The sequence below is a fragment of the Vitis riparia genome, chromosome 11 (assembly GCF_004353265.1).
Source record: "Vitis riparia cultivar Riparia Gloire de Montpellier isolate 1030 chromosome 11, EGFV_Vit.rip_1.0, whole genome shotgun sequence".
Classification (NCBI taxonomy): domain Eukaryota; kingdom Viridiplantae; phylum Streptophyta; class Magnoliopsida; order Vitales; family Vitaceae; genus Vitis; species Vitis riparia.
Window position 1 is genome coordinate 19,118,306 of NC_048441.1, and position 21,348 is coordinate 19,139,653.

General features: G+C 34.8%; 2 protein-coding genes and 1 pseudogene across 2 annotated transcripts; 2 read left to right on the forward strand and 1 right to left on the reverse strand.

Annotated features, from left to right (window-relative positions):
* The first annotated feature begins 353 nt into the window (after nt 1-353).
* LOC117925432 lies at nt 354-8,139 on the forward strand (annotated as a pseudogene).
* Nucleotides 8,140-8,331: 192 nt separating this feature from the next.
* Nucleotides 8,332-13,358, reverse strand: LOC117925433 (protein LAZ1 homolog 2-like). Its single transcript, XM_034844438.1, has 9 exons — nt 13,251-13,358; nt 12,576-12,784; nt 11,918-11,974; nt 11,121-11,229; nt 10,591-10,775; nt 10,427-10,515; nt 9,539-9,788; nt 8,805-9,038; nt 8,332-8,733 (listed from the first exon to the last, which is right to left on the reverse strand). The coding sequence occupies exons 2-9, from the start codon at nt 12,735-12,737 to the stop codon at nt 8,521-8,523; spliced, it is 1,299 nt and encodes a 432-aa protein (XP_034700329.1). The 5' UTR covers nt 12,738-12,784; nt 13,251-13,358; the 3' UTR covers nt 8,332-8,520.
* Nucleotides 13,359-18,929: 5,571 nt separating this feature from the next.
* Nucleotides 18,930-20,934, forward strand: LOC117925648. Its single transcript, XM_034844713.1, has 6 exons — nt 18,930-19,018; nt 19,096-19,168; nt 19,364-19,899; nt 20,106-20,271; nt 20,350-20,404; nt 20,497-20,934. Exons 1-5 carry the CDS (start codon nt 19,013-19,015, stop codon nt 20,367-20,369), a joined length of 801 nt encoding a protein of 266 aa, XP_034700604.1. The 5' UTR covers nt 18,930-19,012; the 3' UTR covers nt 20,370-20,404; nt 20,497-20,934.
* The last annotated feature ends 414 nt before the right edge of the window (nt 20,935-21,348 follow it).

Genomic DNA, 21,348 nt, shown 5'->3' on the forward strand with positions numbered 1-21,348 from the left:
TTCAAAATTTTATTTTATCTAGTAAACTCTTTTAAAAGATTTTATGTGGCCACAGCGCAACATGGAAGCAACGTGGCATCGAACTTTGCTATTTGGACGTCCATGTCACCAAATCGCCCACCAAGTCAGATTGAACCCTCGGCGATCCTATCACCAAGCTATTGAACCACTTTCGGCCTTTTCGAAGAGGGCACGGCCCTTCTCATGCTGCCGCGTGGCATATCATTCAGGTCGGCAGACCACGTGCCCTCTAATTATTGGTCCTTCATTATTAAATTATACAGCTCGTGCTGGGACAGCTTTCCCTCTTTCTCTCTCTACTTGAGCGTAACGAAAAGGTCTCCTAAAATTCGAAAAACAAATGGATTCCCAATGTTCACACGCAGGAAATGCTTTGCTCCGCTTTTATCTCATATTTCACATTCCCTTCCAACCCCTGATCTCCATCAATCTCTCTCCGTGTTCCGCTGCCTGACCCCGCCGCCGGTGGAATATCGTTTTATCCATGGCGGACGACTTCACCAAATCAGTCGAGGATGGCCTCAAGCTCGCCAAGCGGATATACTTCGGGAAGGACCGGTCGGTGACGCCGCCGAAGCCGGTGTCGATGGATAAGTCGTCGAAATCGTATCTTCCGACTGCGCCGATGGTGTACGCGGTGATATTCGATCCGGCGATTGTGGATAATCCGGATATTCCGAGTTACCAGCCTCATGTGTACGGAAGGTGCGATCCGGCGGCGTTGATTCCGCTTCAGATGAATGGGATAGCGTTGGAGGTGGATTGTTATTTGGACACTGCGTTTGTTACGCTGACTGGATCTTGGCGAGTGCATTGCGTTATGGGAAGCCGGAGCTGCGATTGTCGTTTGGCTGTGCCAATGGGCGAGCAGGTGTGTGAAAAGGAAGTTTTGAGTTTTTATTTTATTTTATTTTTCAATCAAAATTCTGAATTTGAGTTTGTCGTTTTCTTCATTGAATTTTGGATTTCTTTGTTATTCTTGTCACTTTCGCCATCGCTTGCTGCTTCGTTGTTTGACATTTTTGCCCTGCGTTCTGTTTTCGTTCTTTTAATTGTTTTGGTTTCAAAAAGATGATGAACTTGGTCCAACTGAGCTAAGTAACTATATTAGTCTCGGTTTAGTGGAGATTTCCATCTAAGCTAAGTAGCTGTTATGTAGTTTTCCATCTATTTTCTCAGCGACCGAAGGGTATAGGGGGGAAATGGTGGGGAAAGGACCAATCAAAGTATTTTTTCGAGATGTACTATAAGGCTCGGAAACTTCTTACAACACGTATGCCAAGGGAGAAGGACAAAAAATCATGTCACTTGCCACAAACTCTATTCCCGTTATTTGGATCCATATTGTACATGATTGTAACGTAAATGAGAAATTTCAATATTTTGCCATTGATATAGCAAGTTGAATAACTAAATGTAAGCTTATCTTTGTTTGGTGATTAATTAATTTATTTATTTTTTGTGTTGCTTTATCTCTGTTTCATAAATGTTAATATTTTTTTGTTCTCAAGCGATATATTATTTGGCTAACAGGGTTCAATTCTAGGTGTTGAGGTTGATGTCCCTAGAAAATCATATTGTACTCAACTGATCACCATGGAGGAAAATAAGGATATGGAAAAGGCATCCCGAGCTGGAGATGGAGGATTTTTAAAACCCCATATATTTACCTTAACAATTCCAGAGGTATATCTGTTATATTGAAGATGCTTTGAATTCTCCATTATCTGGAGTGCATGTAGCCAAGTTCATTTTACACTGAAATATATAATTTTGTTATGTTTCTAGGTCGATGGGGGTTCCAATCTGTCAATTAAAGTTAGATGGTCTCAAAATTATTATATCACGATGGCCAGCTTACATTAATTGTACCATTTCATTTTCCTGAGTATGTCACTCCTGCTGGGAAGAAGGTTTCTAAAAAGGAAAAGATACAGTTGAATGTGAACTGTGGTACTGGAATGGAAGTTCTGTGCAAGACAACTAGTCATCCTCTCAAGGTACATCTTTGCTTAAAGTTATATTAGACCTTGTATTAGCATTTGATTAATGCATCTCAAGTGATGTGATTTTGACTTTCAGGAAATTCGACGCCAAGTAGGAAAATTGAGTTTTTCATATGAGGCAGAAGTTCTTACATGGTCTAGTACGGATTTTACTTTCTCATTCAGTGTAAGCCTCTGAAATTATAGTACATTGACTGTGGCTGTAATTAAAGTTCAATTATACTATATTCACATGGCTAGTTTTAGAAGATGCGCTTCAATTTTAAATGGAAAGTACCTTATCTTTCTGGCATGTACAACATTTTCTTTAGGTCCCTTCAAGCCATATTCATGGCAGTGTGCTTTTGCAATCTCCATCTGTCCATGATGTTGACCAAAGAGAGATGTTCTGCTTGTATCTATTTCCAGGAAATCAGCAGACTGGGAAGGTTGGTGTAGTGGTTATTTCTGTTTTATTAGTTTTCTATGTAATAATTAGTTCCTTTAGATTTTATTTTTTTTTGGTCTGTTTAGAAGATTTTTCTTCTGTATTTCTTTCCTGACATCTCTTTTTTATTTTTTTTCCTTTTTGGGTCAGAATGGGGGATTCATACATTCATATTGGTTTTCTGGGATAATTAATGTATATAGCCTGAAATCATGGTGCATTATTTTGAATATGCGAAATCATGATTTTCTATAGACCATAATTCTCTTTTTCTAGGTTCATCAAGTTACCTGATTCATAAACAAGATTCATGGAGCCAATCTCGACTAGTGAGATAAGCATTTGTTTACTGAAGAAGTCTTTTAATCATCATCTCCAGTGGAACAGTGACAAATCAGTTTTTATCCTTTTTTGTTCTTTTAATATATTTTTAAAATAAGGAAAAGAATTATGAATTTGTGCGTTTATTTTTTTCCTGTATTTAAAAGCATTGATCTTTTTCATCCCAAAGTGTAGGAAGCTATGGTTATTGTTTTACAAAATGGTTCATTGAGATCAAGTTTCAATTGAACAAGCAAAACAGTGTTGCAAAAATAAGGGGCTTAGTTATTGAAATTGTGCAGCAAAGAATGAGAAGAAATGGATGCTTCAGTGAAAACAAAACCAGTTCACTGAGAGATGAATTTAAAATTTATTGAGGAGTTAAAAATAACTATGTTTAGGTCCATACGAGTACATATGCATAGATATTTGTGTACACAATATTTTGTTGTGTATATTTATCCATTCACATATTTATATATTTATTTTTTGTTGAATATACTTTATTTGACATGACATGTCTGTCAGAGCTGTAGATTTCTTTTGTTCCACATAGGTTTTTTTTCTTCAATTTTTTTTGCTGCCACATTTTTTTTTTGTCAATAATTACATCCATTGTTCATCTTTTTCAATTGATTTCATAGGTTTTCAGAAAGGAGGTTGTATTTGTTGTTGATATAAGTGGAAGCATGCGAGGAAAGCTGCTTGAGGATACAAAGAATGCTCTGTCTGCTGCTCTCTCAAAGCTTGATCCAAAAGACTCATTCAGCATAATAGCTTTTAATGGAGAAATTTTTATATTTTCATCATCAGTGCAGTTAGCTACCAAGGAAGCAATTGAGAATGCCATTCAGTGGATTAGCATGAACTTTATTGCAGGGGGTGATACAAACATTTTGCTTCCCATGAACAAGGTCTTATTTCTTTGCAATTAGTTTTCCATGAAATCTTCCCCTAATATTCATTGGTTATATTATCCACTTTTAGCTCATTTGTTCCTTTTAATTAACATTGCATGGTTTAAATTATTCATTAACCCACTGATGAAATGAAGAAATGCACACAATTAACATGTACAAGAAAATATGTAACATAAATAGAAGATGCATAATGTTTTAGAACTCATGCAATAATTGTTGTGACAAAAATCTATTAGTTTAGGGCTTGTATCACACTTAATAATCAACTGTTACTGTTTTTATTCACGAAACAATCAGTCAAGCAATTGACATCAGTTGAAATGTGTTCTTCTGATTTTGGAGACTCATCCAATCCATTAAATTGATGGTTTTGACCAACACCTGCTCTTATGGTCTGTTGCATCTTTAATGTTTTTCTAGAATAACTTAATTTAAATGTCACATCCTTTTCTACTTTTGCATTGTTGGTGTTTACTGTAATATTTTGATGTTAGCTCTAACTGGGAAATACCCACTGATTCGGTCTTGCCTTTATCTCAGGCAATGGAGTTGTTCTCCCATTCTCCTGGTTCAATTCCTATCATTTTCTTAATTACTGATGGATCTGTTGAAGATGAGAGACACATTTGTGATGTAATGACGAGTTACTTAACAAATGAAGAATCGATACATCCACGAATTTACACTTTTGGCATAGGTAATTGTTTTAATTTATGGATTATATCTTTTAGACAGTTGTTCTATTTATTGATGGTTTGCCTATCAAATTACTGAACAGTGGAGAATCACATTTCAATATTCAAAATACTGTTTGTAGCATAATTTCTTACGTTAATGTTCCATTCCACGTAAAGCGTGGTATGTCTTTCCCCATCTTTGCTGCACTCATATACATGCATGCATATTGGAATGTTAGTACAACATTGCACAATGTTCTATTTCAGATCAAGCTAGGTTCCACCTTTTCCTCAAATTCCACCTGCATGTGCATACATGAAATTACTCACACAGCATTGGTGTGTACTGTTACATGCTGCAAGGTTGGTTAGAGTGAGGCATGATGCAAGTTTAGAAACTGTTTTAAGCATGATTCACTGCCTGGATTGAATTTCTGCTTTTTAAGTGACCTTATCTGATTATTCAATGATGTAACATTTATTATCTATTTAAGTTAAATCTTTTGGGGGTATTGTTTTCTCACTTTCATTGAACTTCCAGTTGATTTTTAATTGAAAAGGCTGCCAATAAAATTGCAGGTTTATATTGCAATCATTATTTCTTGAAGATGCTTGCAATGATTGGCAGGGGCCATTATGATGCTGCATATGATGCAAGTAAGTCCTGTACTTCGAACCTGCAAAAATGAGTTTCTCTTTGCTTTCTATTTTCACTTAGGAGCTGGCTAGACATAGAGTTGTACTAAATTTCCATTTGGATCACATGTTTGACTTGTGTTCCATTAATTGAATCTATTTTTTTTCGAGGTAGTCTGCTGATTAGTTATGATAATCAAATAAATATACAAACATTAGGGTTGGTGTGTTCTATATGTGTACAACATAAAATGGGTTGCTAAACACCTGTGGTAATGAGTGGTATGCTACATAACATAAAACCTGCACCTCTTTTGTGGTATACTGCAAATATTGTATATAAAATCGTTCAGAAATTATGAGTAATGGAAGCCAAGTGCACCTTTGCTAGCAGCTATGTCAGTTGCCTGGGCTTTTGTATGTGTCTTCAAAAATTATGGTCTGTAAAACTTAATTTTACATTTTACTTGTGCCAGAATAATATTAGATAAGATTACTATGAAGATTGAGTGTGCACTTCTGACTTTTGATATTCAGATTCGATTGAGCTTCGAGTGGAAAGACTATTTACCAGGGCTTCTTCAACCGTTCTTGCAAATATAACTATTGATGATTTGGAGGACCTTGATGATTTTGAGGTACACCTGTGAAGACCTGAATTCATCATCATCATCATTATTCACATCGTAGAAATATTTTAGCATCTGGCTACTCCCTTGACTCTTTCTGAGAACTTGTGACAGGTGTATCCCTCCCACATGCCAGACCTTTCATCTGAAAGCGTGTGGACAGTCTCAGGCAGATACAAGGGAAATTTTCCTGACACTATTCAAGCTAGAGGTATCTTTGCAGATTTGAACAATTTTGTTACAGATTTGAAGGTACAAAAGGCAAAGGAAATCCCTCTTGACAGGGTAAGGTTCCAATTTGTGTGCTTATTATTCATTTGACTTCTGCTCTGGGGCTATGTGGTATTTTCTTTTCTGGTTTAAGAACTCAGAAGTTTTTTTCCTTAATGCAATAATTAATCAAAGTGGGTATTTATATTATGTTATCATATAATGCATTTTTGTTACATATTTGGGTAGCTTTTATCTTTATTTTTTCATTAGGAAACATTATACCTGTTTTTGATTCCAGGGTAGCTGAATGATGTTGATGCGCATCTATTGAAATTCTATTTTTTATCATTAATCCATGTCATGATTTAATAACTTGCAAAGACCTTACGATTTGTGTGGTTTTGTTTTCGGTTCTATCACTCTTGTCATGTATAAGCTCTTCAGTTCCAAGTTATAAGGGGTTGGGTTGGGGTTCTTGTAAAGTCAGTGTACTGTATTTGGCCTAATAGAATTAGAGCATGTTTGTCAGTGTCTTTAAACAATATTTTTAGCCTAGAAAGTGTAGTCAAAATTTAGGGGACATGTTTAAAATTTTGAAAAATCACTTATTGTGTTAAAAAATCACTTATAGTATTTTCTGAAAAAATACTTAAGAGATGGTTCTCCTAAAAATATTTCTAAGGAAAATACTCTACTAAAAACACTTTAAGTAGAATCACTATCAAATGCACCTTAATTGGCAAAAGAAACACTATCAAGTGTTTTGGGAAGTGAAAGTAGACAAATTCTTTAAAGTGCTGTTTTTATTCTCGGTTTTCCCTTCTGTCACAGGTACTTGCAAAGCAACAGATTGGCTGGCTCACAGCTCAGGCATGGTTTTCAGAAAATAAACAGCTTGAGGAGAAGGTTAGTTTCTGTGCTAACGAATTCTCTTTTGAAAAATCGTACTAACATGAAAGAGGTGGTTTGAGTACCTATTGGAAATTTATTCTGGAAGTTTAATGCGCAGACGATCATTTTAAAGGTGCATTTAGATCTTGAGAAATAAGGCTTGTTTGGGAATCTTTCAAAAAATAGTTATCGATAAAACAATTTTTTAGAACTATTCTTGATAACATTTTCTCTTGAAACAATTTTCACTTGTTTCAAGAATAAATTTTATTTGGGAACTTAGATATGCAAAACAGTTTTCTTGATTTATTCTTTATAAAATTACATTATACTTGTATATATAATGTAAACTTTAATTATTGTTTAAAACACTTTTAAAAAATAGAAAACTCTTCGTTATTACAGAAAACAACCTACTTTCAGAATAAATTTTCAAAACCCTGTTTTTTATTAGAAATATATCAAATGTATTTTCTGTTTTAAATAATATAAATTTGTTATCAAGAATAATTTCGCCCTAGTCTTGGAAGGGAGAACCTCCTTCCCTTAAACTTATATTGATTGGAGTCAATTTGTATGATAAATCATTCCAGTCTAAATATTCTATCCAATTGATTCCCAGATGGCTAGGATCATTCCATTGGTTTGCTAGGAAGGTCTTTGCCATTTCCTCCAACACTTCCGCCAATTTTATGTTTCTGTTGGGTAGTGACTAAGAGAATTGCTTGTGCTGTCAAATGGCAGATTGCGGAAATGAGCATACAGACTGGTGTTATTTCGGAGTATACTCGAATGATCTTACTGGAGACTCAGCGAGGAGCCCAAGGTTCAGAACCTGGTCGAGTGCAAGAGGTATAGACTCCTTACATGCTGGGAATAATATAAATATATACCATTTTGCCATATTAACCAACCTAATGATTCGTGCCATAACCCTGTCAGCCTCCCAAAACAATGGAATACCAGAGGCCGGTAGTAGACTCTAAAGTCCAGAAAATCATATTGCTGCAGAGCTTAGGCGTGGGCTTTGGCAATGTGAACGCCACAGCTGAAAACTACCCACCGGGATCAGAAGAAGTAAAGTTGCCGGAGGCAGCAGAGATATTTGTTAAGGCAGCTTCCAATTGTTGTGCAAAGATGTGTGGTTACTGCTGTTGTATGTGCTGCATTCGAATGTGTACCCGAATGAACGATCAGTGTGCGATTGTACTCACGCAGCTCTGCAGTGCCCTCGCCATTTTGGGCTGCTTCAGCTGTGCAGAGTTATGTTGTTCTGGACAAGAGGGAGGATAGAGATTATTATCGTGGAAACACCCAGATATATTGTTGTATGTTGTTTTATAATACAAAATGATAAAATACAAAACAGATTATATTCTTATCATTTATTTCCTTGGATCAGGTTTACTCATCTACAGTTCATCTATGGTTCAAGCCTGCCACTACCTCTTTCTGGAATACACAAATCTTCGCAACCATTTCTCTCCTTGTAATACAACAGTGAACATATGTTTTTTATTTAATTAAATTTTTTTTAAATGTCAAGAGTTTTATTATTTCTACTGTGGAAGTACTATTTCAAATAGACTTTAAGAGCTGTTTAGGATCTATCCTAGTTCGATGACAGGCAGATAATCCAAGGGAATTTGCTGCTATTCTAGGTTTTCTTAAACTGGGAAAAGAAACTCAATTTTAATCGTACTGTGTAATACTAATCTAAAACCGACAAAAATGTCTTGATAAAAAATTACTTTGGACAATTCTCTACAACTTACGTGGCTACATTTTCTTCAGATCTAGGCTTCCTGGAAGATTTTCTTCGCTTTCGGTAAGATTTTTGTGGTCATGTTCCTGTTTCTCTAGTACCAATTCTGTGTCTTCTTCCTTGCCTGAACCAACCGAGATCTGGTGGAAGGTCTCCTGGATCTTAGTCACACCCCTCTCCACAGGTTCTATTGCTTGATTTATGGTCAGTACAACATCCTTGACAACCTGTTTAGAAAAGAGGCGGAACAAAGTATGAGAACTGAAGTCAAAAGAATATTAGAAGAAAATTTTCTTACATGTTGACCACCCTCTCGAACAATGTCCTGAACACTCTCAGTGATACTTGTTCCCGGAGCCTTTATTTGAGTTTCTGTTGTTTCAAGAACAGAGGGTTTCTCCTCGTCACCCTCCTCTAACTTCACCTCTGCTTTAGTTGTTTCTGTGGTCACTTCTTCATACTCAGAAGCAGGGAGGAAACGATACGGTTCTGCCGAGAAGACAAAAACGTGAGCCACTGCTGCAATGGCCATCTGTGGAATCATAGACAAGCCTGTATGGTCATCATGGCTATAAAATTGGAAAAGATGCTTTGCAAGTTCTTATGATATAGACCAAGCACGAGATCTTCATCCTCCTGGGAAAATAAATAGATGACTCTAGCAAAGTAAATTGGATAAAATCTATAACTACGAATTTGTGAAATAAAAGAAAAATGGAGCAATGACAACATACAGAATACGACCGACAAGAAACTCAAAACTCAAGTAGCACGTATGAAATGAGCTATTTCCTAGCAGACATCATACTTTACAACAAACCTTTTTTTTTTTTTTTTCTCTTTTTGTTTTTTGTTTTTTCTGTTTAAACCAAAAAAATAGGCTAATATGCCATGATATGGAGTTGTTTCACCAAAGAAAAGTGGTCGTAAATTAAATTTCCTCAGGTGCAAACAGTTAGGAAGAATGAGTGGAAAAAGAAAGGTGTCCAAGAAGAATGTGTTTTGCAAACATAGCATAAAGAAGCGGCTTACTTCTATGCATATTAAGAAGTCCTGCAAACCAGTTTGAAACTTCCCCTGCTTGGGCCAAACTCCAAGTGAACACAACAATGCAATACCCACGCCTTGCCACCATGTAGCAAACACAATAGCCTTGAAACTGATGAACTTTGCAAGTGGTTTTATTGATTGAAGTCTTCCATGAGTTACATTGTAAAATTGCACGAGGCAAAACAATGCCCACATTTGGCTAAAGTTCAACACCACAGCCATGTAAGGATACCTGCATTAAAAGGTGAAATCGGTCATGGAAATGAGACATACAGTCACCCTATTTCTGTTCATGGATGCCACAATCCAATAACTTCTGTGGCTTATGTCAATTATATAGTGAACAGGTACTTAGGAATCCAAACCAATTAATAGTTGACCTCCCAAATCGAGGTACTTTTCAAGTAATACTTCCAATATCAGAACACTTTCAGGATTTAATAGTATCCTTAGATCTGGAGATGCAACAGAGGTGTTGGAAGGTGAAGAGAAATTAGTCTAGGAATAAATAAAGAGTCTTTTAAACAATTCATGTTGATTGTTTATTAGGCTGAAGGATGGTAAGTTCAAATTTATAATAGCATCATTAGAAAATTAGTTGCTTATAAGATATCTCATCCTCTTGACCACATGAAAAACCGCGAAAGAGAAAAAATAAAAAAGAGGAAAGGTACAAGTTTGTCATCAAATTTATTTTCTTATGAAAAGATCAAACAAATGGGAATCATGAATAAAAAGATAAAAAAACAGGATAAAGTAAATTGGAACTGAAAAAAATTCATTGGGTATATAGAAGAAATAACATTTTTATGCCGTCAAGACCACATTATTATAAAACAGGTGCAGGTTTGTACAGAAAATAACACATACCCATAGTGCCACTTGAATTCCCCATCACCATAAACGCCAAAGAGCTCCAACACAAATGCTAAGAACGCACAAACTGTCTTCAAAATCATCTGGACTATCCAGAAGATTTTAGAGTCCAACAGAATAGAAAATAAACTAGCTGATGGGAATTTTTTGTGACTTACGTATTGTACAAGACCGGATTTTTCTATTCTGAGCAAGTCTTTCCCAAGCACACATGGTCTCGTGAAGAAGTTCCTTAGCGATTTTTCTTGTAACCATTGTTTCTCATCCTCTCCTTCTAGCAATGGCTTGCTGAGCTGCTTTCTTGATTCATTTTCAAGCAGTTCTATGACTACTTCTTCTCCACCTAGAATATTGTTTCTTCTAATTTATTGCAATAACTTAAAAACACAGCTATAAATCTCATGAAGAAAATTAGGAGATAGTTATGGAAGAAATATGAATGGAACAGAGTTGTAGAGAGATGATGAGTCAGGGAATGCTAAAGATGCTAACACCATGGGGTGTTGTTTCCCATGGTTTATTAAATTCAATAACTTCAACAGATAACAGATATCTTCCACAGCTTGAAGCCATATCAGACTAGTTAAGGACAGAAAGATTATAGAAATGGAATAGGACAATAAAATTGGCACAATCATATGTACGTAGCCTATTAGTGACCACTGTTCCTCAGAAATTTGCAGCTTACCTAGACAGGCAACCAAATAGCTACCAAAAGAATACAATGCAAATGCTTCATAGCAGCTCCTTAAAATATCACAAGCAAGAGACAATCTTGAGTTCCACAAAGATATAATCTAGCAAAGAGAAAATAAAAAATCATTAGACCAAAGCACAGGAAAACTGAAGTTGATTATTTCAAGAAAATGTTTATATTGCCTCATTTTATTAGCAACCCTATTTTCAGATACCAATTCATGCTTCTCATGTAACTCTCACCACCAAATCACCCCTAGCTCACAGAAAAGTCAGTTGCTGAATGCATACAAATCCAACATCGGTGTGATAAAGTAACAGAGAACAAGATCTACATATATATAGTCCACATCTAATAGACATTCTCCAAATTTCACCCTCAAGTCTGACATTTAAGTAGCTCGATGGTTTCTTCGTTCCATACTTTATACCTTATCATGTACATATAACATGTTAAGAATTCATAGTGGCCAATAAGAATCACATTATTGAAGCTAGAATAAGCTATATAATAAAAAAATAGATTAGAAATAAAAAGACATTCTTTTTATTACCAGAATTACCCTATTTCAATATGATAAGTCATCAAAATTCAGTGTGCACCAGACATGCTGATGAGGTTTTTTTGGACCAACAAACAGTTTCACTTAAGAATGATACATGTGAAGAAAGATAGTTATTAAATCAAAGAACAGTGAGTAAAGTGAAAATCCAGCTGTTATTTCAAGATAGAAATATGCCCAAACTATTAAATGAGATAATGAATGAGCTTGTCAAATAGATCCTTACAGACTGGCAAGCATACACTGGAACCATGAAAAGAACCGCAACAATCCATTTTTGTTCCTGGAAAGAAATCAAATCAAGACAAAGTAAAGCCCTAACCTAAAATTTTCTCTTTTCAGCCTTTGATACATAAACCTCAGACTTGAAATAGAGAAATAAACAAAAACTTGCACACTTTTTTCTCATCAATAAAAAAATTCATTAATATGCATACCAATTATGAAGCATACCACATGGATATCTTCTTGGAAAATTATAAAATGCAAGACAGTTACATCCACTGCACCATTTAAGCAGGTAAAATTTAGAATAGCAGCAGTTAAACTCATTTTGAACGCCAGTCCAATAAATATATAAATTCTTTGAACTGTTCATAGCTGTTTTTGACCAAAAAAGAAATGCAGTGGGGATTCAAAATCAGAGACATCAATTTTTGATGAATGTGCAAGTTGTTTATGCTCCATCAGTACCTACAATTGAATAAGAACTTAAGGATGTGACACCCTTTAAAAAGCATTTTTCATATTGAATGAAAGATTCTATCCACTAATAAATTTACTCAAGAAAAATCTAATACACCAAAAATAATGGACTATGAAGCCAAGCAGCCAAGGAGCATGGAATTGAATGTGTTACAATTAAGATAGGGCAAATAACTAACTGCTGGTTTGGTGTATGATCTGAGATGTTGAAAAATGAGGAGGATGGAAAGGACCAATGCTACTACTACAAAGCATCCTCCAATTATGACAGCTGGCTGGTGAAGATTTCTGTATGTTCCTTGATAGGCTGAGGAGTAAAATTGATGCCATTCTTCACCCATCTTCCACTCCCAATGCTCAACATCTAGTAGACATACTACTTGCTGTGCTGTATATATTGATTAAACCAACATATCACCAACAATATTAACATTAAGGCCAAAACATGTGATTCATCTACTGAAATTGAAAAAAAAAAAAATCCAGTGATTGCAGCAATTACAGAATCGCCAGATCTATTCCATTTTTATTCGCTTTTAACAGACAATGAGAAAATTTAACAAATGTATAGTATTCACATAATTCTCACTATGCCTTTTTTTTTTTCCCGCTCATTCTCCATAATTAAACCAAAAAAAAAAAAAAAAAAAACGAGAACCAGCAAAACATCATTATGTTGTTCTTTCACATTTTTCACAATCAGACAAAAAGCAAATCATCAATACTCCTTTATGACAGAAGAAAAAAGGCAAAATCGATATATCTTCATTAATATAATTTTCCCTTCCTTTGCAGATTTCAAGGATCGCATTACGAAGAAATAACTCACAGGACTAGAAATGCAAAATTCCAACCTCAAGTTCTTTGCCATTGCTGCAGAACCCGATCTCCCATGGCGATTTTGAAACCCTAATTCAGAGTTCTTAACAGAGCCGCGATGTGGAGGAGAGAGTGGAGAATAACGTGAGTGATGGAGTTTGTGGAAATAAGGGGGTTCAATACTGAGGCCTTTATATATGTTTGCCTCTGAATATGACATGTGTAATATTGCAGTTATAAATGTGCCACGTTGTTTGCGCGGAAGGACTCTCAAGGCGGTCTTGCCGATCAACGTGCATTTTATTTTTATTTTTCATGTTTTATTTATTTATTTTTTATTGCGTATATAAGCATAAAAAAACCTATGCCCATTGTATGAGTTTTTTTTTCCCCTTGAAATAGTGGTCTACAATATTATTCAAATAAATCACTTTTAAGATAGACATTTTTTAATATAAATTTTTAAATATTCTAGTGAAAAATTCATAATGTTTCTTCAAATTATGAGGATTGATGTTTTCAAATGATCAAATTTGCTAATATATGAAATTATCATCATTTTATATACTATTGGAGTGTGACTTAACTTTAGGGTTTTACCCTCACAATAGAGCTCATCATTTCACACAAAGCTAAAAAAACATCTCATTACTTAATAAATATAAACCATAATATTCTTAATTTCAGATTGGCGTGTATTAATTATTTTACAGGAAAAATGAATCCATTAAATATAATATATGAAATGACCATCACAACCTTAAAGTTTGACAAAATTCGTCAATGCAATTCAAATCAAATAAGCTTTTGCAATTTAAATCCAATAAGCCTTTTTTTTTTTATTGAACTAAACATTACCAAGTTTTGATCAAATTCATATTGATCTGTAGAAATTGTTTAACGAATAAATATTTTTTTTCTTTTGTTTAACTTGTATAATATAAATTTGACTTATAAATTTAATCTATATTTGCTTTAGTTTAAATTTGTTATTTGATTGAGATATTAATAATATCTATTCATATAAAACCTAAAGTAGATTATTTGTTATTTGAATTTACATTTTTAACATAATTTTTATTCATATCGGGTTTGATTTGGCCTATATAATAGAATATTTAAACTTTTAACACAATATAAACACAATCCAAATCAACACAAATTATCACCCGTAACCCTGTTCCATGCTCTCTCCAAAATGGGTTCATCATCACACGATGTGTCCAAATAGTGAAAATGGGCTTATGGGCCAGGCGCATGCACACTGATGGACTTGGGCTCAACAGGAAATAACAAACGCCTAAATATAATAGTTGGAACTTACCACGTCAATCTACTCCCAACTTATCCTATCGACGCCATATGGTTCCCAACTTGTTCAAGAATTAGTGAATTACTTCAATTTATTCTCAAGACTTTTAATAGTTATAAAATAATTAATATTTTTAAAACCTTAAATCTATAATACATCTATCATTCTTTTGAAAATAGAAAGTTTAACTTATTAAGATTTGGGTCTATAATATATATTGTATTTTTGTGAGAGAAGAATAATCAGTTTTCCTTTTAATTATCAAAATTTGAATTTATAATTGTACTATTGCAAAGACTAGAGGATAATAAATTTTTTAAAATGTTTAAATTGATATATATGAGACAATCTTGTTTTTCGTTTAAACTTTTTTGTATCGGACTTTGAATCCCATAACATTTTGTTAAACAAAACATTGATACATCGTACTGTCCTTTCAAACTTATAAAAATCGAAAAGACAATAAATTTTCTTAAATGTGTGAGTTGCTATCTAGGTGACAGAATCTTACTTTTAACTTTTTTTTTTTTTTTTTTCGTTATGCTTTAAATCTCGATACTGTTCATTAAACAAAACTCTAATAAACTATATTAGACAATTGATATTTAAACTATAACGATTTGTACCTCTAACAAATTGTTTTTATTTTTTATTTTTTTATAAAATATCTTACTTTTATAGAAAAAAATGTATCCCAACATTAGAAAAATGCTTCTAACCCAATGTATTACATTGGTGTGAGGGGTTTCCATGAGGATTACTTAATATTTTCTAAACGTGAGAGACTTCCCACATTAGGAAAGTCTTGTAATGGGTTTCCAAGTATAGGCAAGACTCCTCCCAATATATTGCATTGGTGTGAGGGGTTTTTGATATCCTACTTAATGTTAATATTTGAAAAGTTCTATTTTATTCATTGAGCAATTTTCCATGAGGATTACTTTATATTTTCTAAACGTGAGAGACTTTCCACATTAGGGAAGTCTTGTAATGGGTTTCCAAGTATAGGCAAGACTCCTCTGAGTCCCATAAAAGATATTTGTTGTCCCCAAAAACTCACATGATCTCTCAGGTCTCATTCAAAATTTCTACAAATTCTTTGTTGCGTTGGTGCAAGTGTGTTCTCGTAGGTGGAGACCCTTTTCCATTTCCTTCTACTTACATCTCGAGGATTTTTGGTTGAAGAACCCCAATGAATATGGTTTTGAACAGTGCCAGATCCAGAAATATCCCTAAAATAAACCAAATAAATTATTAAATCCTACCACTTTTTAAAGGGTGCTTGTTGTCCTAAAATAATAATAAAAGCTTAATGGATATATTCAAGTATAAAATTTTTACGTTAATTGGTAGTTTAACATGATATAAAAGACAAGATAATGACTCAATTTCAATTGAAATTTGAAACTTTATCATTTTTTATTATCTTTATTTATTAGTTCATGTATACATTCAAAAGAAAAGCACCCATAAAATTAGGTGTTAATTATAGCTAAATTTGTTCGAGTGTTAAACTCTAGTTATGTTGTTCACTTCTAAGATTTTTAGATCTTAAGACAAATTATCATTAAAAATAATTTTTTGAATTTAAGGATAGGAGTAACACGAAATAATCCTTTACAATCTAGTCACTATATAAATCACCAACAATCCTTTTTGCATGTAAGCCCAAGATCTTGAGAGATTATAATTGAAAATAATTTATAAAATTTGAAGATGGAAGTAACATAAAGATGTTTTTTACAAACTTGCTATTACATACATCACATTCTATCTCAAGTTTAAGTTGTTAAGATTTGTGATGAACCACACTATGAATTTTCATAGTTTTGAAATACATTTACAAAGTCACGTGAAGTTTACTATATATATGATTTTAAGAACTTCTTAATTTATCTAATGGATATGAGATATGTCAATCACCCTGCATAATGTCTTCATCGTGTCCTATGAAATTGGGGTTAGAAAAAATACTTAGATTTTCACACTATCATATATAAACTATATGCTCATTCCCATGAAAATATTATTTGCTCTAAGTCTAATAAACCCTTGTAGCTTTAAAACATGTTAATTTAACAGGTCACTACATATTTGAACCAAGGTATGTATCGTACTCCCTCACATGGTAGGAGTCTTCTATTTTAACCTCTCCCCTCTTTATTTTCTCATCTATCTGTTTATAATCCGTGCAATCTTGTTCTAAGTGACCTATTCAAGGGACCACCTGCATGGTACACTAGATTGAAGGCCATTGAACATAGTATTCTTTTGTTGCAGGGTGTGCCCACTAATGGACAGTTAGTGTAGATATGTATATGTATAAATATCATGTTACCTCTTAAAGCTTCTTAAAGATTGAGCTTGAACTCTCTTGAGTGATACATAAGAATTTCCATGGACCACAAAAATGTAGAGATTCCAAATAAAATATGAGATGGAGAAGGAGAAACGTTTTAGAATGAAACTGTTAACAGTACTGTTACTCCCACCCCAACATCTAGGTTGAGTTGAGAATGATTATGGAGGAGTTGTTTTCATGATTTTACAGAAGATATTGTTGATATACACTAATATAATCCAATCATGTCCAAGCTTCATGTAGGGATTATCAAGTGACCTCCTCGTAGAGTGGGATATTGATTCCGGGGCAGTGTTGATAAACAATTAAAATGGCTAGATCTTCTATAGAAAACAGCCAATAAGGATTTATATTTGAACTCAGATGGTAGTTTCCAATGAAAGAACAGTGGCATATGGTGAAGAGTAGCAGAGAGTATAAGAAAATCTCTGGCTTGCCCCTCCTGAGACACACGTGTTGGTCGGATAGTGATGGATGGGGAGTCATCAACATGTTGTCATCTTGACGCGTGGTTCGCCTTCGTAACCTTGAGAGTACAGAGCCATTTGCAGGGATCCACTTGTGTGGTGACATGGCCAGGACATCTTCACGTGGCCCTGTGGTCTGCAATAGGTCCCATGAAGATATAATGTTGAAACCACGCCACAGATTAAATTTTAGCTGGTCACAGACAGCCACCTTTCCACGACATTGCCTTTGAATTCAGGGCTGGGATTTCACGATCTTCCAGCATGCGGGATTCGCTTCCGATGAGATCAGCATGAAGCTCCCCCACTTGCCATTTCTTCCTGTTAATGAACAAGAGAGAAAGAGAACGAGATCAAATCAGTGTTAGTACTGTTGTGGTACCTGACTCAAGGGGAAAATTTCCAATAATGTTCAAGTATTGATTATTCTTAAGCATAGAAATGTATTTTAAAGTCATGAAAACTTGTGAATTTAAATGAACAATATCTAGGTAATTGGAAGGTTAATTGAAGCCAACCTTTGGTGTGGGAATTTGTTATTTGACCTCAATCCTGTAGGTCGGGATGAGGACGTCAGTTGTGATATTCCACTCACACCATAAGCTTTTTAACAATATTTACAATTTTGGGACCCCTATTAATGAAGATACATAAGCAGCATATTGTGGAGACCAATAGTCACTTTGAAAGGAGACTTTTAATTAGTTTCTTTAGACCATATTTACACGGTTGGGACCCGACCTGGTCATTACAACTATAGCCTATTAATGAAGATATACGAGCATATTGTGGAGACCAATAGTCACTTTGAAATGGGACTTTAATTATAATTCTTCATGGTTAATAAAAAATGGAAGAGCAAATAGCATCTGATGCAATATGCTTCTGAAGATTTTTCCGGAATTCGGTAAGGCTTTATAGAGAGGGGTTGATTGGGGCGGTGGTAAGATTCAGTAAGTGCTGGGTGGTTCGGTCAGTAAGGGACATCCCCATGGGAACATGGGCTGTATCCCCCACCTTCTGTCCATAGGCGCCATGCTTTCTGGGTTCCTATTATTAAAGTCCTTGTAGGCAGAGCTCTATGCACCTCCCTATTTTTTGTCCTCGGTTAGCCAACTGCATATTAGTAAATTTCCCAGGCTATGTGCTTTACCAGTGAAGGAGAGAAGCTTGAATTTCAAAGTAATTACATCTTCACAAAGAAAAATATAGTCATGAACCCGGCCTTTGTCCATGATGTAACTCTATCGAATGATAGGGATTAAGCTTTAAGGTAAAAATTAGAAGGTAAAGGGGTTTTCTTTTGAATAAATGAAATAGGAAGATAATGTATTGTTTATTTTGTATTGATTGGGAATGAAGGGAATGAAAAAAATTAGTGGGAGTAGGGTAGTTGGAAAAAAAGGGCCAAAGAGATAAAGAGAGAATAGAAGATAGGCAGCAAAAAGTCAGTGTTTAGGAACTTGAACCAATGGCAACTACTAGCTTGGCTGTGGAATTTCCCAACCCCACCTCTATTTATCACTTACCAAGCTGAACAGATTCACTGGCTTATGGGATCTGTGTTCAAGAGATAGATTTCTGTAAGCCCACAGTCACCACATATCCGTCTATATCTCTAACTGTTTTGGAGAGCAATCAAAACCATCTTATAAAATGAAGGTAAGAAGATTGATAGGGAAAGAGAGAATTTGATATGTACTCATGGTTTATCAAGGAAATGACATGTTTGATTGCAGATATTAAACTGGGTGCAAAGCAGGCTTAATGGGAGACATGGCAGCAAGAAACAAAACCCCATTTCAGCTAATTGTAAGTACTTAAGGAAGCATTCTTTTAAGTTCTTTCATACCCTTTAAAGCCTCTGTCTGAAACCAAACTCACGCACTTAATGATCAAGTTTTGTACTAATCCTTTTCATGCTGCTGACTACCAGAGGAGTCAGAGAAGCCTTTCTACAGATTCATCTTCTGAACTAATATAGTTTTTCCTTGATAACTGAAAAAGGGTGTCAGCAAGAACCTCAAAAAGAAGAATTCAGTGACTGGCCTCATGGGCTTCTGGCAATTGGGACGTTCGGGAAAAATGATGTGAAAGAAGATCCAGAGAAGCACAATCTTCAGGGGAGCCTGCCTTCCTCCCAAGATCACCTGCAAGATCTCACACCTGAAGAAGTGGGAAAACTTCAGAAAGAGTTGAAGTCATTATTGCATAAACAAGTTTCAGCTGAACATGGTTCAATTCCAGAACTAGACAATCCTAATCTTCCATTGGATAAAATTCTTGATTCGTTGTCAAGCTGGGGATTTGATACAGCAACTAGCAATGCATCTACCAATGATTTGAAACAAAAAGACGACCGTCTCCAGCATAGCAGCGGCCTAATTATCAGTAGAGGGAAAGATGTTTGTTTGGATGACAGTAAGAATGCCATAGCGAAAAAATCATTGTCTTTTCTTCTTAAAAAGATGTTTATTTGCAGAAGTGGTTTTGCTCCAACCCCCAGTTTAAAAGATCCAGTTCCAGAGTCAAGAATGGACAAGGTATATAATCATACTACATAGTTCCGATCACATGCATGCATACATGGTAATTGATATATAACACTGTATATATAGATGCCATTGGGTGATGCATCAGAGCAGCAGTATCAAACATAACATCTTGGCATACATGCATACATGCATAAAAGTATGTGACGTATAACATATATCATACATGTCTATTCATATTTGATATGCATCTGCAGATTCTGAGGTTGCTGCTTCACAAGAAAATATACCCCCAAAGTTCTAGTTCAACATTGTCTATTATGAGGTACTTGGAGAATAGGCATATGCCCAAATCTGACAATGAAGATGAAGCAAATGAGAAGGCGACGGAAGGAAGTAAATGGGTGAAGACGGATTCTGAATGTAAGTCGTTATGCATTGATTTGTTTATATCTGCAAAAAATTCACAGAAAGTTAATGTGTGTATTTTCTGATTTGCAGACATTGTTCTTGAGATATAACTTGCCTCCCATGGCCTATGCGAAAACATTACAAGGTTAAGCATGCATACTTCTTAAATTAGATTGCTTCATACCTTTTTTTTTTTTTTTGGATTTATAACTGAATTAGTGATTAATTGCTATGCAGATACTTTTAATGTAAGGCCCAAACTCTATGCTTTGGATGCAAGAATTCAATTATTCAGTAGGGAGCTGAAAATTTTGTCACATCTTCCATTAACAATCCCATGAAAGTTGATGAACACAAGAACCACATATGCAGAGTGTCTAGAGATCGCAGGCTACATGCAAAGCAAGTCATGTGTTGTTCCCTTGCTAATCGGTCTTCCATTTTTTCACATGGTTGGAGGTGTGATACCACCAAAATGATATCTAATTGTTGGAAGCAATTTCAGGCCTAGGTGAAGCTACCAACATGTAGTAGAACTCTTAATTTGGGGGGAAAAGGAGTAAATGAACTAGGCAAAAGATTAAATAAGTGGTATCATACTAGGCATGTGTATGTTATCATGGTACATTCTCATTAGTTATCACAGTATAATGTGTGAGATGAATGATGAATGAAAATTATGGTTGTCTACACGTTGATGGATGTGTTAGTGTGCAAGAATGTTATTTTTGGGGATGAGTCACAGTAATCAAATATCATAAAAGGTTAAATTTATCTTCATTGAACACCAATTGGTTTTCAAATGACATGGGTAATGACCAATCCAAGAATTGATATTAGCGCAATCTTCGGAGTCATTTTCAAAGTGCAATAATATAGCTCTTGAGCCCATAATATAAAGTATATTGAAGTGTGACAATGTCAGGTACCAAAAATATAATGTGTTACATACAACAATCCACTTTTAAGTTTGGGATAAGTCACCAGTATGATGATGATTGAATGTTTTAACGTACAATCCAATATTCGGTAGCGAGGGATTGTTGGAACATAATAATGTCACACTTAAACCCTTAACATAAAAATAAA

Coding starts and splice junctions, on each gene's coding strand:
- LOC117925648 (XM_034844713.1), top strand. Junction 19,169..19,363: donor AAACCCCATTTCAGCTAATT/GTAAGTACTTAA, acceptor TAACTGAAAAAG/GGTGTCAGCAAGAACCTCAA. Junction 19,900..20,105: donor CAGAGTCAAGAATGGACAAG/GTATATAATCAT, acceptor ATGCATCTGCAG/ATTCTGAGGTTGCTGCTTCA.
- LOC117925433 (XM_034844438.1), bottom strand. CDS start 12,737: ATGGGTGAAGAATGGCATCAATTTTACTCCTCAGCCTATCAAGGAACA. Junction 10,776..11,120: donor CTATTTGGTTGCCTGTCTAG/GTAAGCTGCAAA, acceptor ACAATATTCTAG/GTGGAGAAGAAGTAGTCATA. Junction 10,516..10,590: donor AATCCGGTCTTGTACAATAC/GTAAGTCACAAA, acceptor TGGATAGTCCAG/ATGATTTTGAAGACAGTTTG.